The sequence below is a fragment of the Phoca vitulina genome, unplaced genomic scaffold (genome assembly GCF_004348235.1).
Source record: "Phoca vitulina isolate PV1807 unplaced genomic scaffold, GSC_HSeal_1.0 scaffold26, whole genome shotgun sequence".
NCBI lineage: Eukaryota > Metazoa > Chordata > Mammalia > Carnivora > Phocidae > Phoca > Phoca vitulina.
Window position 1 is genome coordinate 19808867 of NW_022589729.1, and position 25016 is coordinate 19833882.

The window sequence follows — 25016 nt, forward strand, 5'->3', positions numbered from 1 at the left end:
CTCCAGACAAGTCATTTTTCCCCTCTGGTCATTGGTTCTCTCTTTTTTATGTTTTCATTTGAGTATAGGCGACACACGATGTGACATTTGTTTCAGGTGTAAAACATAGGGATTCAACTTCTCTCTGTGTTATGCTGTGCTCACCACAAGTGTAGCTATGATCTGTTGTCTACCACGCTAGTACGATAGCATTGACCAGATTCCCTGTGCCCTTTACTCCCATGACTTACTCATTCCATAACGGAAAGCTTGTATCTCCCACTCCTCGTCACCCATTTAGACAATTGGTCATTTGGTCCTCTTATCTGCAAAACGGTGGGTCATCTTTTGTTTTTTCCTTGTTTATTATTTGCTTGCTTTTGAGTGCCTTGGGAGGTGAAGAAGTGTTTTGGGGTGTGGGGGGAGAATGCGGAAGTGTATTGGGGTAATCACCAATGTCAGCTTGCACTTCGGTAAACTGGGATGTGCCTGGGTCCCATTCTATGGGATGGGAAAAACACTATGAATTTTGGCCTCAAACAAGTTTCGACTGAATTCTTGATTCTACCGTCTACTAGTTGTGTGACCTTGGGTAAATTACGCAGTCCCCTTCCTGTTTTCTACTTCCCTCATCCATTAAATAAGGATATTAATATCCACGTGGGAGGATTGTTGTGAGGATTAAAGAAGACAATACCTGGCACAAAATTGCAGAGGGGAAAAACAGGTCTCCTTTCCTTCTGTTTCTGTGCTGCTCATATTCACTTAGCCTCTCCCCCAGCCCTGCCCCCTTCTCCTCTCTCCCTTTCACCCAAAGTATGACACCTCCATTCCAGTCATGACGGCAGACTTGTCCCTGGGGGAACGAACTTGACAGACTCTGTAATGGTGTTTACATACCTCGGAGTGGTATTTCTGCAAGGTGTCTGTGGAACGTCAGCCCTGCTAGGCCTGCACGCACGGTCAAGCCCTGGCTACACTTACCCAGCTGCAAAGTGATGTCAGCTAATCCCTACTGAGAATGGCCTCTGACGGTTGCTACCCTGGTGGACCCTGAGTGAGGGTCACGTGGGCAAGGCCCCATGAAGATGGGACCGGTGGGATGGGGGTGTGCTAGCCTGTGCCAGGTGGGTAGCTGGTCTACCCCTCTGCCGGTGTAGACTAGGGCTCTATGTTATGGACACCTCTGTCTCCCTTGGGACCTTCCTGGGCGGCGTGGGGCATAAGAGATAGGAGAAAGCATCAGAGCATGTCCAGAGCAACACCAAAAGGAATTGCCATGACTCCTTGCCCTACTCCCCCACCCCCTAGGTCACTACTTGCTTAGAAAATAAGTCTTCTTGACCCCTCTGCACAGATGAAAGTTGTTGTTTAAAGGCCATCTAAGGCAAATGTGCTGTTCTTGTGCCCCAGACACCAGGGTCACCATTTTAATCTCTTGTGTCACATACCGCATCGGAGTGTTAAGGAGACACAAGGAGTAGAAGTAAGGAGAAATTGGAAGGATTGACCAGGGAAGGCTTCTGAGGCTCTTGAGTCAGAGTTGGAAGAGGAGAGACAGAAAGCAGGGAGGAGGAAGGAGCCTCCAGCTGCACCCAGGACTTTTGAGGCCCTGAGAGTCAGCTGGGGGGGGAAACAGGGTATGGGGAGCTATGAGGCTGTCAGTGCAGATGGGTCCGACTGAGGGCACTGGACCCACTACTGGGACAGGGGTGACCAGACTGATATGGGGAGTCCTGGCTGGGATCTGGTACCACGGGACACTGCCTGCTGCCTCCTCCCCAGACCCCCATCTATGTTTCCCTTTCCCTGTGGTTTGGGGATTCTGAACACTGAGAGTCCATCTTGGGGAAGGTCTCAATCTTAGTTCCCTCTCAGGGCTCTGCATTCCGAGTGTGGTTTCTTCTTTGGCCTGGGTAAAATGGAATCCTTGGTCTCTTTCTAGGTTCAGTGTCCTTAGCTGACCCTGAGCAGGATATCCTGGCTGTTACCAGGAAAAGTGGAGGGGAACTTCGTGGCTATGGGGGAAGGCCGGTGGCCGCTTGGGTCGATCTTGGCTGACAGTAGCCAAGGCCTGGGATTGGAGGGGGCAGTGACTTAGAGACAAGCTGCCTGCTGGGCCGCACTGAGGGGGACACGTGTTCTGGACAGGGGCAAGAGACGCCTGGGCCTCAGGCACTGAGACCAGAGAAGCCTTGAAGAGGCACGGACAGCACCAGAGATCCACCCCGCCTACCTTTTAATGGATCCTTCCTCCCAGGCCACTAGAAATTTCCCTTACCACTTCCAGAATGGGTTGGGTTGGGCACTCCTCTCCTCAGACTCTGCTTTTTAAATGTAAATGTTCAATGTCCCAGGGTGGGACTAACACCTTGGCCTCTAACACCCCTGTGTAAATTAGTATCAGATGTTCAGAGTGTTTTCTTTGTATGTGTGGGTTTTTTTTTCTGGGCTGTAAGATGGGGGCTGCTTGAGAGGGGCACCCCTTTCCTTTCCTTTCCCACTCTGGTCTGCAGGGACCCCCAGGGCCTCTCTAGTGTGCCCTGTCTTAAGAAATAACCGACCACCTCTGAGGCCTGCCAGAAGCTAGGTGGCCTTTGGGCCAAGGCCCTCCTGGGCTCATCTGCCTGGTGTCCCTTCCCTGGCATTCTGGCTTCCTGGTGCCCTGCGGGCCTGCCTCCAGTGTATTGGAATGTGGACGGGGAAGGCCCAGGAGCCGAAAGTTCCTGTTTCCCTTTTTCTTCCGGGTTCAACCTTCTGTCTACTTTTCTCAGACTTCTTTGCCAGTGACACTAAGATTGTGACTTCATGGTGTCTAAGCCGGCTTCCTCTCCTCCCCTCCCCTCTCCTCCTCAGGGAGCTGATGAGGGTGGGAGCAAGGTGGAGGAGATGTGTGTGTGTGGGGGGGGGGGAAGGTATGGGGGTATGCAGGGGCAGATGTGGGTAATTGTGCAGGGTGTGGGGGGTTGTAGGAGGTATGCGGGGCATGGAGAGTGTGGGGTGCATGTAGGGGTGTGTGTAGGGTGGGGAGGGAGGATGTGGAAGAGCTAGGTCTCAGGGGATGTGGAGGGTGCACGGGGAAGGGAGTGAGTGGTGTGGGGTGCGTGGGGGAAGGTGTGGATGTATGTGTAGTTTGTGTGATACCATGGCTTCAGGACCCTGAGAATGACTAGTTTATCAGAAATTTTCTTGATCAGGGGAGTTAGCACTAACTGAAGACACTCTTTATTATCAGATCACGTGTCTAGATTGCTGGTTTAGGGACTATGTTGGCAGAGAGACAGTGGGCAGGGCTCGTGGAGTGTGCAGAGCCTTCCTACCCGGAGGGAGCAGGGAGCTGGCCCTGGGCGTGTGTGTGGGGTCTGGGCTTCAGCTCAGGTTCCCATGGAAGACTAGCTCAGCCTTTTTCTGCTTGACTCCTTTTGCCCTCCTCCCAGCCAAGCAGGTGGCTCTCAGCTGCCGGCAGCCCACTGCCCACACAGCCTGTCCCTGCCCCCGGCTCTCTCACTCAGGCTTACAGGCACTCGCCCCCAACCTTCCCACGGACAGCACCACTGCATGGGGGCTGCCGGCCCCACTTTCTGCACTCTGTGTGCAGGATCATTCTGGGGACCAGTTTTCCGGGTCCTTCTCATCCTCATCCTGGGGTTCTGGCGCATCTGGGCCAGGCGTGTACTTGTTGGGGGACAGCCCAGGCCTGGGGTCAGGGTTGTTCCTGAGTGTCAGCACCATGTAGCTTCCCCACATCGGGTCTGTGGACCCTTCCCCACTCTGCCGCAGCTCCAGTGTGAAACCCAGGGCAAAGTCACTGACCCTTAGTGGGCCTCGGTATGCTCGTCTCTAATAGGCAGGAGGACCCTGTCATGGAGAAGAGAGAGAGCCTTTCAGATGTCTAAGAAGTTGCTACCAGAAAACAACCAAAGCATTGTTAGCATTGAATTCATTGGAAATGCTCCCTAAAAATCCAAGCTCTGATCCCCAACAAGGATGTCCTTCTGGAGGAGGTCCCACTGGCATTATTCAGTGCACTCTGGTTAGTCCAGTGCCTCTGCAGTTACCCCAAGATACACCCCCTCCCCTTGCCATGGGCTCGGGCCATAATGTGAAGCGCTGCTCCGTCCTTCTTGCAGACTCTGATGGGTTAGCCCCGCCCAGCCCAGGAGGCCTTGAGTCCCGCATGAGGACTTGGGGCAAGAGCACGGGAGCAGTGAGGTGTCTCCACACTGCCTCTCATCTCTTCCCTCCGGTGGGTCCTCCGGGCAGAGCAGAGAGACTGGTGTGTTCTGTTCTCCCTTTGGTGACATGGCTGGATGGGAACAGTAGTGACCTGCTTTCTGGATTCTGTTTAATGGGCTGGCCACCTCCAGGGAGTTTCCCCAGCCCACACAGGAATCCTGGAGAACTGGATTCCAATGGACGCAAGCTGGGGAAGCTGGACTGGAGATCGAGCTGCAGGTGACAGGGGACAGCACAGGCCTTGCGGGAGGCCTCGGTTTGCAAGAAGCAAATGGCACTGTGTAGCAGAGCTGAAGAGAGGAGGCAAAGGCCGTGAGGGCAGCTGTGTGCCCATCCCCCACGCCACCCACTTTCTTACATCCTCCTCCCGGAGGGGCTTCCTTTATACTTCATGGGGTCTTCCATACCCTCAGAGAGATTAAGGTTTTTTAGATGCTGGTGTTTGGCAATGTTGGGGTGGTTTTTCTGACACAGGATGGGCTGGTGTGAATCTTGTTTGTAAAGAGCTTTCCTTAGGAATCCTCTCAGCTGGAGACCAGGATTGGCCAGGGAAGGTCACCCCAGGGAGCTCCTTCCTCCCCTCCCTGTCCCCACCGCCATCCTGTCCCACTGCCTTTCTCTGGAGGGCCAAGAAAGCTGGAAGAGTAATTCTTAACCACCGTGCTGCTTGCAGGGAACCCAGCTGATCAGAACTAGAAGGGCTGGTTCTATGGGCTGCGGTGGCTCAGGGCAGGTGGGGAGGGTTGGTGGGGGGGGGGGGGTTGGTGTGGGGGTTGGAGTTTCAGACCAGACAGAGAGGAGATGTGGCTGCTCTGGCTCCTGGGATGGTTCCTGGAGTAGAGAGCCACATGCTGCCAAGACCTTTCTTCCTTCTTTGCCAGGGGTTCCATTCAGCTGACTGCCAGCTCCCAGTGTCTGATCTACATCGAGAGCTCTAGGAAGGAAAGTTTTGAAAGGAGCCACGAGCTGCCTGAACTCTTCCATCCCTGACTTTCTTCTTACTCAAGTCCTCAATCTGCAGGGTTTGTGGTAGGATCGGTGATTTTCAGGGCGTGTGTGTGTGTGTGTGTGTACAGAACCAATTGCACCCATGGTTTCTGAGCTGGGATTGAGGACTCTCAGGCTCTGAATGCAAACCCAGCCCTATCTAGCCATGTCACACAGGCTCCGAGCACCCGTCTCTGCGCTCCTAGGACCCAGAGAGCCCTCTACTAACTCTGGTATCAACTTTGGCTTCAAATGAGTGGAATGTCCAGGGTAGGCCCAGGGAATCCAGGGATGGAGAGTTAAATTCCAATAGCAAAGACTGAACCATGTGGGGCTGCTTTAATCTGGCCAAGAGGATGCTAGAGAGGGGCTGGGTGAGTAGGAAAAAAGCACAGACAGTCGTTTTCTGTCTTCCCACACTTGGAACCAAGTGATAGCCACAGAGAGGGAACATAGATAAGAAAAAGACCTTATTGGTGCATGTGATCCAATGATGGGCCTGACATCAAAGAAGCTCGCAGACCTGTGCACAACCTATAGGTTTTCAATGCAGAAGCCAGGATCAGGTGGATTATCTGTTGGAGGGAGACAGGGAGTTGACCTTTCAGATACACTTGCCTGTTGGATTCGTGACACAAGGCACGCTAACCTTCCCTGCTAAAGCTGAGCCTCTGGGGGTGGGGGTGGGGGCAGGGGCATGGTAGGTGGGTCAGCCCAGCAGCAGGTATATGGAGCAAGGGGTGGGGGATGGGTCCCTGGCTACAAAGCCAGTGGGATTTTGGGTGTGGGTGAGTGTGGGTGTTGGGGGGTGGAGAGGGGCAGGGGTCCTCTGAAGACAAAACTCTGGAAGCCAAAGGGTTTAAGTCTGAATGGCTTCTAACTCCTTGACCCATTTATTCTGAGAGGAGGTGCTGAAGGTCCCTTCCTAGGTAGTCCTAGAACTAAGTCCTCTTCCATTATTAAAAACTGCTAAAAGGTGGGATGCCCAAGGCTGGGGGCTTGAGACCCTTCATATGTTTTTTTACCATCTTGCTTGACGGCTCTCCATGTTCCCTGCCAAGACATGTGGTGCTTCCCTGCTTTGTGCCCCAAGGGAGGGAGGGGATTGAATTATTTACGCCTGTCACCTGTGCTAGATGGTAAGCTCCCTGGAACTGTGCTGAGGTCATCTGAATGCTTCGAGGACAAGCATGGCGCCTGCCATGTAGCTGGTACTCAGTGGCCATCAAGATTCAGTTCTGTGGGTCTGGGTGGGAGGAGATGACCCAGACCCATCAGGCTGAGCAGAGCCATTCTGAAAAGGCACCCTCTCACCAGGCAGCAGGAGGCCCGCTCTGCCCACAGCTGGGATCACTGCTGGCCCCTGGGGCCCCACCCTCTCTGGCACAGGGACTGAGCAGAGCCAGTTCACTAGCGGGAGTGTCCTCTCCTTTCTCTCCGCCCTTGACTCCAGACCATTGTGTGGCTCTGCCCTGACCCCGTTTCCTCCCCCGCTGGCCTCCAGCCATCCTTGCTGGTGCCTGGTGCTGCCTAGACCCTGGCACCGACCTGCTCACCCATAAGCATGCCCTCTTCCTTCACCAGCTGACTGCCTGGGGCTTGGTGGGGTCCCCTTCCCCCCACTTGCCTCTTGTCTTCCTGGCAGTTCTGAAACTGTGGTCCGTAGGGTTAAACCTGGCAGCGTATCTGTATTGCTTGGGAGGCTTTGAAATGGTCAGAGTCCATGGATTCACCCTGCTGAGTCAGACCCTCCAGACGAGGGGCCCGGAATCCGTACGTTTGGTGAAAAACTTCCCAGATGACAATTGTGAGCGTTCAGATGTGGGCTGTGTATTAGATAATATTATCGTGTCAACCTTAAATGTTGTGGGTGTCCTAACGGCGTCATGTTTATGTAGGGAAGTGTCCTAGTTCTTCAGAGATTCAGGCTGAAGTGTTTAGAGGTGAAGTGCTTGCATCTTCCTTGCAAATGGTTAAGCGGAGAAAGAGAGCGCGCCGATGTGGGGAGGTGTAGACAGTGAGCGCTTGCGGGTGGGTGGTGAAGGGAACCTGGCTGAGAGTGGTCTCCCGGACAATTTGCATCTGCTCTCTGAAAGATGGACCTGAGAAAAGAACACAGCCAGTGCCACCAGGGTGGACAACTCCAGGGGGTGCCATTCTCATGGTTCTCTTTGCTGTGGTCAGAGGGTGGCACTCATATAGACTCCAGTGTGTGGCTGCCCCCTGGAGTTGTGCAACACCGTAGTACTGGCCCCAGCTCTCTCTTCCTGGATGGGCTGCAGAGACCCCGGCCCTCCCCACCCCACCTCTTTCCTGGGACCTACGTGAATTTTTTCCAGAATCCCTGGGAGCCCTTGAGGACTAAGGGAACAGAGCAATTTCTAATTTGTCAACCCAGCAGAGGCTGGGGGAGAGGGAGCTGAATTGGGGAAGGGGAGGGGGAGGCGGGAATCTGATTCCTAAACTGCTTTGTGTCTCCCCACCCGTCCCAGAAACTGAAATTTGGGGCTTGAGTTCTTCGAGGAAGCCAGCTCACTCCAGCTCCAGGTTGTTGGGAATGTTGCTCCTGACTTCTGTCTTTCCCCCCTGCTGCGCATGGCTGCCGCTCTGTACCTTCACTCCACCGTCGGGGGTGGCTCTCCTGGTCCTGCTGCTTGTCCGCCTCCTCACCTCGGGTCCCTCAGCATCAGAGTGAGCAGAGCCAGTGTGGCCCCTGGCGCGGGGGACCTGTCAGCAGGCTGGGCCTCCTTCTCTGCACGGCTGACACGCAGTCTGGTGGAGTCCTGGCCAGGCGCCAGGGGACGGTGGTTAGAGGGGAGTAGCTCGGCTTTCCTTGTCTGAATTCCAGTTTTGGAAGAACCTCAGGAGCCAGGCCTGCTGGATCGCCTGTGGGCCTTTCTTCTCTTTCCTCCCAGGGCTAAGGCTGCTCTGGGATGTGACTTTGGAGTCCTCTGAGAAATTTGACTCAAGGAAACCAATGGGTTAGAATCAGAGGCCCAGAGCTGGAAGGCATTTTGTGGGGTGGTCTTGTCTGTCCACCCACCCTGTCCTTACAGATGCCAAACCCAGCCCAGTGAGGTGATACCCAGTCCCGTGTTTGTAGGACCCAAGGAAGGGCACCAGCTGCCTCCTGATCACTGGTCTTATGTCTAAAAACCCTTTCCACCAGAAAGTGCTGTCTTTCCATCCCATTTCAAGTACGTTTCTCAAGGGAAATGAGGTGAATTTGGAACTTAAGGAGCGTAATGGTGGTCGTGGTGGGGTGACAGATCCATATCTATTTAATTTTGAATATACTATTTTAAGACTGTATTTGAGGTATGTAAAGGGTACTATTGGGAGCATAAAGAAGCAGCCCTTAGTCCAATCTGGGGGTTCAGAGAAAGCTTCCTGGAGAACGTGATGTCTGAGCAAAGTCAGCTGGGTGAGTTACTTGAGTCCCACATGCTGAAAGCAAGAGTGATTTGGGAAGGGCATGCCCAGGGGAAGGAAGATGTTGAGCAAAACAGGGAGGTATTGAGTACCTGGCAATGAATGGCTGAGAGGAAGATAGGGCAGGTGATAAAGGATTTGTAAAGGAAGCAAATAGAGAGCTTTTGAAGGGGTGGAAACAGGGAGTGGGATGATCAGGTTTACCTGTTAGAAAGAGCCCTCTGGCTGTTCTGGGGAGAATGCCTTAAGGAGGGGCAGATTAGGAGGAAGAACTGTTAGGAGCCTATTACAATAGCTCAAATGGGAGAAGATAAGGGCTCAATGAGGGCTGCTGCCCTTGGGATAGTGGGAACGACTAGATTCGGGAATACTCATGAGGAAAAGTCGCTTCACGAGGAAGACTTTGGTGACTGGCTGTGGGGGCCAGGCAACGGACGAATCTGGAGTGGCTGTCGGGTTTCTAGCTTGGGTGACGACTGGCTGGTGCCCTTTGCTGAGGTGGGGAACCAGGAGAGAGGAGAGGTGGTGGGAAGGGGAAGGACAAGGTGGTAGTTCAGTTGTGGACATTTGGGGCTTGAGATATGGGTGGGCATATAAACTTGAGGGGCGAGATACCCCTTTGGATACGCTCTGACACATGAGTGGAACGAATAGGAGATGAGAGACAAGGTTGCCCGAGCAGAGGGTGTAAACGGTGGCTGAGAATGGAGTCCTGAGCCAACACCAACATTTCAGGGGTGGACAAAGGAAGAGCAGGACCAAGAAGGAGGGGGAGAACAAGAAAAAAGTAGTGTCATGGAAGCCAAGGGGTAGAGGGTTTAGGGAAGAAGGAAAGGGTCTGGAGAGCGAAATGTAGTAGCCATGTCTGGGCAGATAGAAATGCCTGTGGAGGGGCACCTGGGTGGCTCAGCCCTGTAAGTGTCTGCCTTTGGCTCAGGTCATGATCCCAGCGTCCGGGGATCGAGCCCCTCGTCTCCCTGCTCGGCGGGGAGTCTGCTTCTCTCTCTGCCCCCTCTCTTCCTGCTCATGCTCTCTCTCTCTCTCTCTCTCTCTCACAAATAAATAAATAAAAATCTAAAAAAAAAAAAAAAAAGACCTGTGGAACTGGATGGCCCTGGGCATTGTTGCTGGGGCAGTTTTCGTAGAAGGATGGGGACAGAAGCCAGATTACAGTGAATTGAAGGGTAAACGGGAATTGGGAAAGTTCACGTGTCTTGTGCTCTTGTAGAGCTTAGCTGGGAAGGAAGACAGAGAAGGTACTGGCTAGAGGGCAAAAGGCAAGAGAAAGTGCTTAGGGTGTAGGGTTTTTTGTTTTGTTTTGTTTTTTCATTCTTTGTTTTTAAGGCTAGAAGCAGCCTTAACATGTTTATGTGCTGAAGAGAGAGACCCCAGTAAGGAGAAGAGGTGAAGGTACAGCAGAGGGAAGGGAAGTTCATGGGGCATCCTCCTGGAGGAGATCCAGTGAATGGGGCAAGAGCACAAGAAGGTCGTACCTCAGCAGGAGGCAGGAACCCACTTCCCCTGAGACTGAAAGGAAGAAAGGGAGACTGCATGCAAGTGTGGATAAATTGGTGTGTAAGAGAGGCAGGAAGTTAGAATATTTCCGATGGCTTCAGTTTTCCTTTTCATAATGGTGCCTGGTGGAAGGAAGGCAAATCTTTATTTATTTATTTATTTTTTTAAGAGAGAGAAAGCACGCATGCAAGTGGGGAGTTGGGGAGGGGCAGAGGGAGAGGGAGAGAGAATCTCAAGCAGGTTCCACACCCAGCGCAGAGCCTGCCATGGGGCTCCATCTCACGACCCTGAGATCATGATCTGAGTCCAGATCAGGAGTTGACAACTTAACCAACTAAGCCACTTAGGCGTCTTTTTGTTGGTGGTGGTGGTGGTCAGATCTCTGTTTATTGCAGAGAGAAAATGGATGGAATTTAGGGTTAAAAGCATGGATGGAAAAACAATGGAAAAGAAATGCCTTCTGTTTTCAGTTGAATAGGGGTCTATAAACTTGTTTCTAAAATCATTTGATTTGTTATTATTATTATAGTCATGAGTTGTGTATCACGGGTCTGGTCCTGCAGGTTAAAAAGCCTGATGCAGTGCCCAATGAAACCCAAGAAGAAGCTGTTCCTATGAGCTTTAGAGACATACCAGAGATGGAATTACCAAAGCCAGACAGAGCCTCCAGAAAGGAAAGATTTGGGATCACACTGGACTCAGGGGTGGCACAGCTCTACTCCCTGTGCCTTGTGTTCAGCATGTTCAGGACAGAGCAATTGTTCCTTCAGCCACCCATGACTAGAAGAAGGAATTTCTATTACCCTAGGCCAACCAGACCCAGAAGGTTCTGTCAGAGGTCCCACATCTGAGTGGAGAAGAGGTGAAGGTAAGAGGGACTCTGTCCCTGAGGTCACAGGCCCTGTGGCCCTGGGTTGGGACAGAAGACTCTCAGCAGAGGTCCAGCCTCTTTGGAGGTGGGTGACAGGCCAGCCCTGAGAGCACAGGGACGGTGTGTCATATCCCTATGGGCCTTGAGCTCCAGGGAAGCAGCACTGAGCCTGGGGTCCCAGAATCAATGTACTAATTAATTAGCCTCAGGCCCCGACTGGAGCGCAGAGATGCTCAGGGGCCGAGTTGCCCGTGGGAACAGAGGCCCCCCCCCCCCCCACTCCCCCCCGGGATTCCTGAGCATCAGCCTCATCCCAGGACAGCAGGTGTTCAGGGCACGTCCCCGCTGTCCTGGTGACAGGACCCCAGTCACACTCGATGTCCCTGGTGTTCACTGCTGATGGGAATGCCTCCTGGAGATTGTGACACCAAGGACAGCTGGGAGCACAGGTTGACCTGACTTCTGGAAGGACAGAGAAGCCCAGAAATGGCAGAGTCCAGGAAACTGTGCAGCCAGAGAGGAGACAGCCGTGTGTGTGTGTGTGTGTGTGTGTGTGTGTGTGACCAAAAATGAGGCCCCTAGTCTTAACACTCTCTGGAATAAAAGGCTTGGTCCAGCTTGGAGCATTTATCTGGTGTCTCCTGTCTAAAGTACTAGGACCTTTTCCTGGGACCAGTTTCCCAAGTCCCAGGAGCTGTGTTCTGGGTTTCTCCATCTGCTCATCCAATTCCTTTGAATTTCAAATGGTAAGACTCCCTCTTACCCTCTGGGGGTAAAAAGTAATCTATAAGGAGTTGTTGAAGGGGGACAAACTCCACAGGCAGAGAGCCACTGGCTATGCCCCGAGACTGGGCTTGGGCTATTCAATCTTTGGGGAACTACTTGCTAAGATTCTCTAAGCTAGCCTCAGCCCTCCAGGCCAGGGTTCTGAGCCTGGCCCTGACGGAGACACCAGGGTCCTGGGCAGGCACCTCAGGTCAAGGGATACCTTTGTCCTAACTCATTTGGGACCTGCTAGAGCTTGCCGCCCGAGTATCTACCTGAACCTTTTTTCCTTTTGATATTTTCAGATTTCTTTTTTTAGGAACAACATGCTTCATGTTGATTACCTGCTGGGTAAAGCCGTACAATACAATGAATCATTTTTGGGAATTGTATGAAATCGTGAACTTCTTGGCTGCTGGCGCTAAGGGTCAGAAGTGGCCACTTCACACTCGCCTCCCCCAACCTAATCTGAACCATATACACACAGAAGTCTGTGGTTCTCAGCTTCGGCTGTAGACCAGAATCTCCTGGGGTTTTAAAAAATACCACTGCTCTACCGCAGACCAATTAAATTAGAATCTCTTAAGAGTACCCAGGCATCAGCACTTTTAAAAAGTGCCCCTGGTGTTTTTAATGGGTAACCAGGGTTGAGAACTGCTGGGCCAGGCTAGCCTTGTTGCAACAACCGTTCATTCAGTGCCATCTTTGTGTCATGGCCTCTAAAGAAAAGGATACCAACTCTGGAGTGTGTGAAGGGGGCTGCTTGCAGCCAGGACCAGCTGGCCTGGGGTTCCTGCCTTCCTGCCCGGCTTCCTGAGGGCCAAGGGGAATGCATATGGCACGCCTGTAATCCATCAGGTACCTGGCTCTCACCTGTTGCCAGGCTTTGTTTTATTGCTCATGTTGGTGTATTTGGGGAGGATCTTAGTGCAGTCTGAGTGGTTACAAGGTCTGTTTCCTTGGACTCTCTTTCACTTTATAGCTTTATTGAGGTATAATGGACATACAATAAACTGTACCTATTTAAGGCATACAATCCGATTAAGTTGTGACATATTTATATAGCCGTGAAACCATTGCCACAATCTAATGAATATATTTGTCATCCCCAAAAGTGTCCTTTAAGCTTCTTTGTCATCCATCTCTCTTTTCCCTCCTTCCCAGATAACCACTGATCTGCTTTCTGTCACTGTAGATAGTTTTCATTTTCCAGGATTTTATATAAATGGAATCCTACATATTCGTGCTTTTTTGTCTGGCTTCTTTTACTCAGATATAGTTATTTTGAGATGCATCCATGTTAGTGTATGTGTCAGTAATTCATTCTTTTTTGTAGCTAAGTTAGTGTCATTTTGTGGACATAATCACATTTTTTAATTCATTCCCCTGTTGATGGACAGACCTGGGTTTCCAGTTTGGGGATATGACAAATAAGGCTACCATGAATATGCATATATGAGTCTTTGTGCAGACATGTGCTTTCATTTTTCTTGGATAAGTGACTAGGAGTGGGATAGTTGAGTCATATGGTAGGTGGATGTTTACCTTTTCAAGAGGCTGCCTGTTTTCCAAAGTGGTTGCCCCACTTCACATTCCCCACCAGTGTATGAGAATTGTCCTCTTTATTTTATTTATTTTTTTGTTTGTTTGTTTTAGATTTTATTTATTTATTTGAGAGAGAGACAGTGAGAGAGAGCATGAGCAGGGAGGAGGGTGAGAAGCAGGTTCCCTGCGAGCAGGGAGCCCGATGTGGAGCTTGATCCCAGGACCCCGAGATCATGACCTGAGCCAAAGGCAGACACCCAACCAACTGAGCCACCCAGGCACCCCAAGAACGGTCCTCTTTAAACGGATCAAAGAGCCCCTGTTTCCATCTTCTCTTGGCTGATGCGAGATGCCTCCTTCTTTCCTCGGGATACACGGGAGAGAGAGGAGGGTGGGAGCAAAGGACCAGACATCTGTAGATGAATGGAAAGGTGGATGGATGTATTCAGTAGAGTTGTGTTGGTATCTCTCTTTTTCTCCATCTTTTTGTTTCTTTCCATCTGTTGTAGCCACTGGAGAAGCAGGCAGCGGCCCAGATTATGTCACCCAGGTCACATAATTAGTTCAAGTCTTTTTGTGGCTGAATGATATTTTTAACCCCTCACCTGCAGGTGCCCAGACACCATGCCAGAATCCTGTACACCTGACACTGGGAGGAAGTAGAAGACTTCCTTGTCTCCTCCGCTCCCTGTCCTCACCATGTCTTCGACTCAGGGCAATGGGGAACACTGGAAGTCCCTGGAGTCGGTGGGCATCAGCCGCAAGGAGTTGGCCATGGCCGAAGCCCTGCAGATGGAGTACGACGCGCTGTCCCGGCTCCGGCACGACAAGGAGGAGAGCAGAGCCAAGCAGAACACAGACTCCTCTCTCATCAGCTGGGAAGAGCCCGTCCTAGACTTCTACAGCAAGCCGGCAGGAAGGCAGAAGGACCTCAAGCTCTTACGTGGTCTTTCTGGCTCCGATCCTACCCTCAATTACAACTCACTCTCCCCGCAGGAAGGGTTATCCAACCACTCTACCTCCCAGGGCTCCCAGCCTGGCCCAGATCCCTGGCCCAAAGGCTCTCTGGCTCGAGACTATCTCTACATCTTTGATGGTTCAGATGAGGGGCTCTCTTTGTCCCCGGGGGACATAGGACCAGGGGACATAGATGGCTCTTCCAAGAAACTGTCCCCACCTCCTCTGCCTCCCCGCGTCTCTATCTGGGACACCCCTCCGCTGCCTCCCAGAAAGGGGTCTCCCTCATCCTCCAAGATCTCCCAGTCCAATGACATCAACACGTTCTCTTTGGTAGAGCAACCTCCGGGCAAACTGCTGGGGCGTCGCATCCTAGAGGAGGAAGAGGAGCGGGGGGGTGGGGGTCCGGGACGCCTCCTGGGGCCTGTGGACTATGACGGTATCAATGATGCGATCACGCGGCTCAACCTAAAGTCCACCTACGATGCGGAGATGTTGCGTGACACCACCAGGGGCTGGAAGGAGGGCCGGGGGCCCCTGGACTTCGGCGGCAAGGACACTCCTGGGAAACCCGTGGCCCGGAGCAAGACCATGCCCCCTCAGGTGCCGCCGCGCACCTATACCTCCCGCTACGCCAACGGGAAAAATAAGACCCCAGGCAAGAACCGCCGGATCTCCGCCGCTCCGGTGAGGACCTCGTTGCGTTCCTTCTGCTCTCCTTTCCAAGCACCATCCGGGAAACAGAGTAGTCCTTCTTTCATCTTTGTTGTTCCAAATCCAAATCTGCTACCCACTCACCCCGTTAGTCCTCTCCTCCCCTCTGCCCCTGTCTTCTGGCCCCTGGGCCCTGGCTGGGGAGAGGAAGAGGGGCACCAGGGGAGATGGAGCTCCTTTTCAGGGCTGAGTTTTGTGCCCAAACAGCCCTTGCGGGGGGCAGGTGTTTTGGAATCTTGGTTCCTAGCATGTGCTCACTTCCGGAGGTAAGGATGGTACTGGGCTGAGGGGATTCGTGGTGACTCTGTGGCCAAATGGCCTTGTGGACTGGAGCAGGTTGCTTCTGCTTTCTGACCTGCTTTGCCCAAAGTGCTGCGTGGTGATAGGCTCAATCATGGCATTAACCAGTGTTTAGTGCTCGCTGGTCACCAGACCCCGGTCCAGACCCCTCAACAATCCTGGACTGGATAGTCCAAGGCACACAGCTCTGGTCTCTCTTGTTCCAAAGCTTGCTGGTTCTTGCTCTCTGTCTTCTTCTGTCTCCCTCTGTCTCTCAGTGTCTCCGTCTCTCTGTCTCTCTACCCCCTCTGTCTCTGCCTTTTTCTCTCTGTCTCCTCTCTGTCCCTTTGGTTCTATTTCTATCTCTCCCTCTGTCTCTCTGCCTGTCTCTCTCTCCTTCTCTCTCTCTTACTGTGGGGAACTATACAGAACAAGATTTACCATCTTGGCCAATCTGACGTGTACAGTTCAGTGACATGAGCAACATTCACATTGTTGCACAGCCATCCCCACCGGCCACCTGCTTTCACAGTGAAAATATTTAGAAAAGATATGCAGTGTGACAATGATCATTTTGCTTTTATCCGTACACAGTATAAAATAGCGAAGTAGCCACACGGAAGTATGGGGTAGGTTCCAGGACAGCTTTGATCTTTTTTCTGGTTTAAAAGAGTGTCAGCAGCATCTCCATGGGTGGGACCTGAGGCCACTTGGAGTTTCACCCTTGGTTCTGGAGGCCCGGACCCCAGAGGGAGTCAAGAGGTATCTTACAGCCAGTGGCTTCCGTAGGAACAGCATTCCACTTCATTCCATCCCTGTTTCCTCCTTATCCATTGTCTAAGAGACACGGGGGCTTTCCCGCCCTGTGTCCCAGCAATTGGGATCCTTCACAACTCTGGGAAAGTCACGTGGTCCTTCCTTCCTGTGCTTCTGCTAAGAGAGTCCCCCAAAGCAGAATCGGCTTCTGGGAGAAGTCACGACTCTGGAGCTCAGGGCTTTTTAAAGGCCCTGCTCCGAGAGGTGGGGCTGCTCCCGCTATTTATAGGGACAGGGAGATTCCTGTTCCCAGCTCCCAGTTCCTCACCCAGAGCGGAGCCTGCTCAGAGTCAGGTCACCCGGGTAGGTGGTCACCTCTGTCGCTCCCTATCTCTCTTGCCTCCTTCCACCACTGCACCCTTCCCCTAACCCCTGCGTGTCACCAGGGTTCTGGGGGGAGCTTGGTCCAGAGTGTCCTTGAAGAAGCTAGGGCAGAGCAAAAAGCTCTTGCCAGTTCTTGGGGAGGGGGGGAATGCGGCCTTGGTCGTCCCCCCCTCAGCTCGGGGTGGGGGCTCATCCCACCGAGCGGGGGGGCCTCTCGGACCCTCGGCCCATCCCGCCACCCCGCCTCCACCGGGCTTTCAGACGGAGGGACCCTCCTTATCCCAGGCCTGCGGAGCCGGCTCTGGAATTGGTCGGCTCCAAATGCCAGCCTGGTGCCCCCGCTGCGAGCCTCTGCCCGGCAGACCCCCCCAGCCGGCGTCGGGTGATGCCACCAGGGCCTGCCAGCCGCGCAGATGTAAGTGGCTTTTGTTTTCTTACGGAGCCAGGGGGTGGTACTGAAGGGCATGGAAATGGCCTTCAGTAGCCACTCTGTTCTCTATCCCCCTCGCCTTCCCCTCCTCTCTCTGTCTCTCTGTCTCTCTGTCTCTCTGTCTCTCTGTCTCTGTCCCCCCCTCACTTTTGTGGGTTAATTGCTGACACTGGCACTGTTGCTGTGAGTGGGACACAGGCTGGAACTTGGCAGAGCAAGGGCCTCACGTGCCAACCGCCCCCGCTGCGCCCTCCCCTCTGCACCCCTCCACACTCACCCTGGGAGCAAGGCTAATGAGAGGGGTCACTCAGAGGAAACAATTTGGATATTCAGATGAGGCGCTCAGTGGCTGCCGTGGGGCCCTGGGGGCCGGGAGGACAGGAGGACAGCCAGCGGGAGGGCGAGAGGTGAGGCATTGCTCCGAGCCCAGGCCGCGCTCCCCGGAAGCAGCTGCTGGCCGCGGCCGCGGTACCGGATGCAGACTGGGCTCCATCTGAGCTGCAGCGGCGTCCCCGTGGGCTGGCCTGTCAGGCAGGAACCTGCCGGGCCCCAGCTGCCCCTGCCACTTCCTCCTCCCTAGGGCCCCTGCCGCGGGGCCTTGGCCGAGAGCTGCTGAGGGCTTCTTTAGCACTCGCCCTGTGCTGGGAGACAGGGCGCGTCTGGTCTGCGAGAATCCCCCCCACCACACCCAGGTTCCCGGGTAGGAAGTGGGGCCCAGGCAGGCTCCCCGACCTTCCAGCTGAACTCTCGGGAGCCAGGAGCAGCTAAGCCTTCTCCAGGTTCTCTCCTGCCCGGAAAGCCGCTTTGATGCTTTCTTCCTCAAATCGCATTGACCGAGAAGGCACAGGCCGGAGTCACCGCCTCCATCTGAGGGCTCTCGGTCTCTCTCTGCTTTGGGTCCCTGGGGCTTGCTGTGGATGCTGAGGCCTTTGCCCCAGGCCCAGCTTCCCTGGGCACTGTTTGGGCAACCCACTGGCCCTGGACCCCACGCTGGGATGGAGACAAATAGCTGCCACACCCCTGGGAGCACCCCCAGAAAGCCAGCCCAGGGACCGGCAGTGCTGTGTGCTGCCTAGCCTGGGCTGAGCTTATTAGATGCTGGCCGCCCCCACCCCACCCTAGGAGGGGAGGTTTGGCCACATTCTTGTCCATTCCACCCAGACTTCCAGCCTCAGCCAAGGCTTCAAGTTCTCTTTTTTCCCCCCGGTCTCCTAGGACAGCAGATAAAGATATTCCCGGATTTCCCACATTTTCCTGTGCCCCTGAATGTTCAGTGCTTAAAAAGCCTCCACACCCAGAGTTTCAGGGTTTAGATCTGGGAGCAGCCTGTGGGAAGGGGGTGCCGTGAGGGAAAAGGCACTGAGTCAGCTGCTCTTCTCTTAAAGGTGGACTCGCGGCGCCATGCTGTTGCCAATGGCCATGAATTGTTTGAGGTCTCAGAGGAAAGAGATGAGGAAGTTGCTGCATTTTGCCACATGCTGGATGTGTAAGAGTTAAAGAATGGGGTGTTGGGGAGGGCTCTGGGGGCTGGGGAGGAGGGCCAGCCCACTCAGAACTTTTCTCTAGGAAGGAAGAAGAGCCATATTGAATCAATCTCAATTCACGGCTATGGGGTATTTCCTACAATAGGTGTTTGTGGGCTTTTTGAAATCTTAGAAGTTTCACATTTTGGGCAAAGTTTATCAACCATTGATCCAACAGACAAATTATCCCAGTGGCTTCAGGCTCGGTTGCCCTCAGGAGCAAATGCACCCTGGATGGAGCAAAGAGTATATTACCTGGAGCTAAAAGAGAAAGGAAATGGAGCTGGGAGAATTTCCCACTGAATTGAGCATAGAAAGCTTTGTCACTGTAGAACTTAGAACTGTCCCTACCATGCAGCGGGGCTTGGGAAACATTTTGTAGCTGTAGCAAATGTGTTAAGAACATGGCTTCCCAGAGCTGCTTCCCCACTGCCCCAATCCCGGGCTGCAGACCTGGAGGGCCGGGCTGAGCAGGGACAGAAGGGACCTTGGCCTCAGGGTGGGAGGGTTCCAGCAGGTGTCTTCTCGACTGCTCTCTTCTGAAGGCACAGTGAGGGTCCTTCTCCCTCTCTTTCTGCACAGCCTTCGATCTGGCTCTGACATCCAAGACTACTCCCTCACTGGATATGTCTGGAGTGCTGTCACCCCGAGCCCAGAGCACCTTGGGGATGAGGTCAACCTGAAGGTGACCGTGTTGTGTGACAGCCTACAGGAGCCACTCACTTTTACCTGCAACTGTAAGTGGGGAGGGCGGATGAGCATCCTTTGAGGTGGAGCAGGGATGGCTGTGGTCTGGACTATAGGATCCTTTGACCTCAAGTCCCACCCCACCTGTGGCCCTGAGGGGCAGTGGGGATGCTCCTCTGGGGGACTGGCTCTGGGGCCAGCTTTAGGGGCCCACGGTCATTTTCCCCGAGCCCAAACTGTGTTCGCCTGCTTTATCTGGATAGCCGTGGTGCTGGAGAATGTTTAGCCAGGAATAGGGCGATCAGCGTGGGGATGCTGAGCCCCACTTTCCCCGGCTCCCCCCATCATTGCTCCCCTGCCCCACCCCGTACAGGTTCTTCCACTGTAGACTTGCTCATCCACCAGACTCTGTGCTACACCCACGATGAACTGAGGGATGTGGACGTGGGGAACTTTGTGCTGAAGCCCTGTGGGCTGGAGGAGTTCCTGCAGAAGTGAGTGAACTGTGGGGAAAGCGCATAGGAAGCGGCACCTGCCTTCGGCGTGGTAGGATTGTCAAGGGGCTTCCTCGGGGTGGTGCTGGGCTCACGGCCTGGGGCTGGCAGCCCCTCCCTGATCCCACGGCTGCTTTCTGGGCACACGCACAGCCACGTCGCACTTTCCCCAGGCACTCTGTCTTCCAGCAGGGCTGGCCGGCTTCTGAGCCAAGTCTGCTGTGGAAAGAGCTTGGAGCTGGGACCAGGCAAAGACTAAGTCATATCTGCTTGCAGACGTCTGCGTGTGGAGAGATGTGGGTGTGGGGCCGAGGCGGGGGAGGGGACTGTCAGGGGCTACTTCTCCTAGATTGTGTGTCTTTATGGTCAGGGGCAGATGGAGGACTGGGCAGAAGTGCCCTTGCGGAACTTAGAGGAAAAATTACAGTTGCTCCCTCTTCCCCGTTTCCCTGCCAATAAGCCTTTCCCCCACTGGCATGTGCAGCTGGTTATCCAGCAAAGGCTTGCGTCCAGCTCCTCTCTACCCAGTGCCCTGGGCAGCAGGCAGCCTCCTAGAAAGTCTGATGTGGACCAGCTACAGCTCTGCCCTTTCCACTGCCCTGGGGCTCTGGGTGCTGGGGTGGGAGTGGGAGGGAATACATCCTTCTGGGAGTAGGGCTGTGGGCAGGCTCTAGAATCAGCCAGAAGGCAGCAGATAAGGAAAAAAGAGATGTGCTTTCCTCCCCAAGCCTCTGGCTGCCTACTGCCCACTTCCCCTGGCCACTCAAAGAAAGCAGGCCTTGGCGGTGGGGAAAGGAGGGGCCTGGGTCTCAGTTCTTAGGAGTGCTGGATGAGCACCACCACTGGCTCGAGATGCAGGGATGCTTCACCAATGGCCAGAGCAGTTCTTGACTGGTTTCTTTCACCCTGGGGAAAGGAAGGGCAGGGCCCTGAGTGGCACCGCCCCAGGAGCACTGTTCAAGTGTGTTCAATGTGTACTCACCTTCCGAAGAGGCGTAAGAAGGGGTCCTAGACTCAGGGTCTCCTGGCAGAGAGCACTCCAGGCACTGTTGTAAGGGAACAAGGGGCGTAATGGATCACACCAGTATGGCTGGTTTGGGTTCTAGCTTGCCACTTACTAGTTGTAAAACCCTGATCCTCAGTTTCTTCCCTAAAACGTAGTAAGGACTGCATGTAAGAATGACCCAATGAGCAGGGAAGGACCAGCCCAAAGGGAAGAGAGCATGGGGATCCAGATCAGCTGGATACTCTCATAGTCCTTGAGCCCCCAGGGCCAAAGATGGTAGACAGGCTATCAGGTTCTGACTTCCTGCGAAGATCTCACTGGAGTGTTCAGTGTGAGGTGCAACCGGATCAGTGGCCCTAGGGTCATGCCCCTCCCACTCTAAGCTGAATGCACACAGAGGAAGGCCTTCCACAGAGAAGGTCAATTAAGTCCCCAGGGGACCCCAGTGTCCATGATTCATGGTCCCGAAGCTCCCCTCTTCCACGGAGGCTCTTCTCTTCCCTCCCACCCAGCAGAAAAGCCTGGACCCCTGAGTACCAGACAGCTGCCTTGGGTGGGGGTGGACAGACCCTCTGGGGGTTCCAGAAAGCTGCTGGCTCCCAAGGAAGCCCTGTGGTTTCCTACCCTGGCTGAGCAGGGGCTGATGCTGAGGGGGCGTGGTAGGTCCAGGATGCAGGCTGCTCTCAGATAAGAACCTTGAGACGGTCCCAGGGGAGGGCTGGTTTCCTGCTGCCTCCCCCACCCCTACCACACTCTTCCTTCCTCCTGGGGCACTCCCACCAGACTCCCCTTGCCCAGCCTCTCCACCCCTAGGGTTTAGCTCCGGCTCAGCCTTGGCAGGTTGGGGCCTAGATCTGAGGCTTGGCCCCTCAGGATGTGGAGAACCCCTTCAGTCCCAGCTGGACCCAGACCGGTCTCAGGCCGCCACCGTTTGGGTTGCTGCACAGACTCCTCCCCTTTGCTCCTCTCCTCTCCCCTCCATTTCTGGCCTAGATTCCCAGCTCTGCCGAGGAAGGAAGTCCCTTTCCGGCTTCTGTTACCCAGCTGCTGGGACCCGGCCCAGGCCTGCAGTGCTGGTCTGCAGGACAGACTCCCTCTGCCCCTTCTGCTGGGTTTCCTTTCTGATTATGATGTGATTTGGGAGGGAGGAAAAGGCTGGGTAACAGAGGGACTCCCGAGGCCTCCTCTGAGACTTGGGTCAACAGGGTCTCCTGTGTTGTCACTCAAGCAGTGAATGGCCTGCAGGTGGGTGTTGGTCAGGAAGTCTGTAGAGATGTGTGTTGTCATTCACAGTCGGACAGGACCCACGGATGAAGGGGTGAAGAGATTTTTTGGGGCTCGGGAATAACAGACCTAGAATCTTGGTGGGTTTATTTGGTTGGCCTCAGCACCCCAGTCGCCGATGGTAAGGGGGTGGGAGACTGAGCACCACAGGGTGGGGAGAGTGTCGCTCAGTGAGCTCCATTCCCTAGCTGGAGCACAGGTGACTTCCAAAGTTCCTGTATACCAAAGCTGAGAGAATGGGGTTTAATCACCGCCCTCCCCCGAGAAGTCTCTGTACCCCACTCCCTCCAGAAGGCCCACCCCTGGAGCAATCGGTGATGATGATACAGATAATAAATGCCTAGGAAAGTCAGCGTTTATACAGAACAAGGTTACGTGTATTAGGTGGCTTTTCTTTAGACAGACTTCTGTTTTTTTCCCTGAGCTCTACAAGGACATTTTCCAGGAGCCCAGGTAGTCCCCCGCTTCACTGCCCGCTTCCTCTTATTTCTCTCTCCCCAAGGTTAAGGTATACATCTCCCTTCCCACTGAGTGCCCGGGTGTTAATGGTCTTGTCCCCCTGTTCCACCAGCAAGCATGCCCTGGGCAGCCACGAGTACATTCAATATTGCCGCAAGTTCGACATCGACATTCGGCTACAGCTGATGGAGCAGAAAGCTGTACGCAGTGACCTGGCCCGGACGGTTCGTGCGGGGCGGGGCGGGGCGGGGCGGGGGGGTAGTGGATGGCTGCACAGGGATGGGGAGGTGGGGTGGGTAGAAGGTGATACGGAGCACATTCAGTGGGAGTAGGGTAGGAGCGCTGGGTTATGATAAAGGTACCGCTCCTCTCTGAATAGGACGCTTCTTACACAGGTGAATGATGACCAGAGCCCCTCCACCTTGAACTACCTCGTCCATCTGCAAGAGAGGCCAGTCAAACAGACCATCAGCAGGTGAGCGTGGGTGCCATCTTGGATGTGGGCCAAACAGGAACTGGGAGGGGACCCCAACGGATAACTTGCTTGCCTTTCTGCCAGTGCCAGGGGTTCTTACAGGTGTCTGGGATGAGACCCAAGAGTATTCTAGGAGAAGATCCCCACTCTAGGGTGTGTTACATCTCTTCCCTCTAGTACTTTGCCATCATTCTCCAGGTGAGGGGTGGTGAACCTATAGAAAGAGTGGGAACCCCTTTAAACTAGAGCCTGAATCCTGAGCTGTGGGGAAGGAGGGAGAGAGTGGGTCTCCCAGTACCTTGGGTCTGTCCTGACCTCTCCTATGACTTTTCCCTGTCCCCAACTCCCCAGGCAGGCCCTGGATCTTCTGTTCGACACATACCATAATGAAGTGGATGCTTTCCTGCTGGCTGATGTGAGTATCCATTGTGGGGCTGGCCCAGCCGCCCAGAGCTCCTCCCCTGCTTCCCCAAAGTCGTGCTGGGATCAGCCAGCCCTAAAGGGATCTGGAGTAGACACTGAAGATCTATCAGCAGAGCACTTCTTCCCATTCCCCTAGCCCATGGGCAAACCAAGGCTGCTGGCTGTTGGGCAGTTGGCAAGAGGAGTTCTGCTCCTCTGTGGAAGCAGGTCAAGAACCATGCCCTGATCCCTGTCTCCAGAGTAGGGCGTCTCCAAAGCTAAGGGACATAGAGGTGTCCCCCCGGCTGCTGTACTTGAATGTGCACCAGAGTGTGCATCCTATGAGCAATGCCCAGGAACCTCTGATTTGAGACGCTCTGATGTGCTGGAGTCACAGGTAGGAAACCGTCAGGAGGTGAAGGGTCCCAGAGGTAGGCAAGGGCCGGGACTCTCCTCACTTGGATTCTCATGGAGTTTTAAGCCGCGAAACCATGCGAATAAACATTTGCCCCAAATGTCATGAAGATTTTAAAAAAAAAGGACAGCGGTCTTCAAAACTAATCCCTATCTCATGGTTCCAGTGCACAGTGGTCATGGACTCTTGCCTTTGGCGGAGTTGAGCATTATGTGTAGCTCAGTCCTCCACCCACCACCGGAATCCCTTCTCCGGCAGCCTCTCCTCCATGCCCACGTTTACCGGGATGAGCGGGAAGGTCTCTGAGCACCTTTTGTGTACGAGTCTGGCTCTACGTCAGTGGCTGCTGTGGGTAGAGAAGCATAAAGATTGTCTTAGCCTTCAGGGAGTGTGTGTTCCTGCTAGCAAGACAGGATAGTAACACAAGGCTGTTAGTAGACAGAACAGGGTGGTTATGAGTTCATCACGGGCTCTTGGAGAGGGATAAGAAGACTGGCCAGGGGGCTGTGAGAAGGAGCTGGGTGTTCGCCGGTCCATGATTTGAACTTCCGTAGGTAATCAGGACAGGACAGGTGAGGTGACTCCGAGTGAGAAAACTGCAGGAGGCCAAGTGCGGAGGAGAACGCATGGGTGTGGCCTGCCTGTGGTGCCGAGATGGCATCCTCCTGGAAGGTCTAGGTGACAATAAGAGTCGTAAGGCGGCCTGGGCAAAGGGGCCTGAATATGGTCTCTAGCTTCCTTGCTATTCCCTATGGATTGGTTTTATTAAAACTGCATGTCTCTGGGGGATGTGTGTGTGTTATGTGTTTGTACAGTAGCTTCCAGAGGGAGTCTGGGAATCAGAGGAGGTTCAGGGAGGATGGCCGAAAGACCTAGAAGCCTGGGCATGGCTCATCTAATTCAAGAGGAGCGATTGTTTGCTAATGCTGGATGTTTGAAAATCAAGCATGGGAGTCCACTCTTACTCCTGAGGGTCATGAAGCCCTACTCCCCACAACCCGTTCCTTCAATAGTGTGGGTGCTGGGGGCTGAGAGTGCTCGCCTGCCAGCCTCGCTGTGCCGCCTCCCATAGGGGGATTTCCCACTGAAGGCCGACAGGGTGGTCCAGTCCGTCAAAGCCATCTGCAACGCCCTAGCCGCCGTGGAGACCCCTGAGATCACCAGCGCCCTCAACCAGCTGCCCCCCTGCCCCTCCCGCATGCAGCCGAAAATTCAGAAGGTAACGGGGCTCAGAGCGCTAATGTGGGGGAGGAGGAGGACAGTAGTCACAGGTAGCTGGGTGACGAGGTGCCCACTTACTCAAAAGGTCCTCTCTCTACCTCCATCTTGCAAGTTTGGAATTTACCACAAGAGTTCTTGTGTCCCCTCTTCCTGAGGATGAGGGCAGTTGAGGGTCCGCCCCGGCACTGATTGCGAGGAAC

The 25016-nt window shown here is 54.1% G+C and overlaps 1 protein-coding gene across 3 annotated transcripts in view; it reads left to right on the forward strand.

Annotated features, from left to right (window-relative positions):
* The window catches only part of PIK3C2B (phosphatidylinositol-4-phosphate 3-kinase catalytic subunit type 2 beta), a 63654-nt gene that overhangs the window by 7984 nt on the left and 30654 nt on the right, over positions 1-25016 (forward strand). The window contains exons 2-9 of one of the 3 annotated variants that reach the window (XM_032422116.1): positions 13942-14974; positions 18236-18336; positions 18956-19110; positions 19434-19554; positions 22416-22527; positions 22699-22778; positions 23130-23193; positions 24668-24814. In XM_032422116.1, coding sequence (XP_032278007.1) covers positions 14030-14974; positions 18236-18336; positions 18956-19110; positions 19434-19554; positions 22416-22527; positions 22699-22778; positions 23130-23193; positions 24668-24814 — 1725 coding nt within the window. In that variant the 5' untranslated portion in view covers positions 13942-14029. Of the gene's footprint in view, positions 1-13941; positions 14975-16108; positions 16400-16419; positions 16836-18235; positions 18337-18955; positions 19111-19433; positions 19555-22415; positions 22528-22698; positions 22779-23129; positions 23194-24667; positions 24815-25016 lie in introns of those variants that run through there. The other 2 variants (XM_032422118.1, XM_032422117.1) reach the window with 2 other exon arrangements.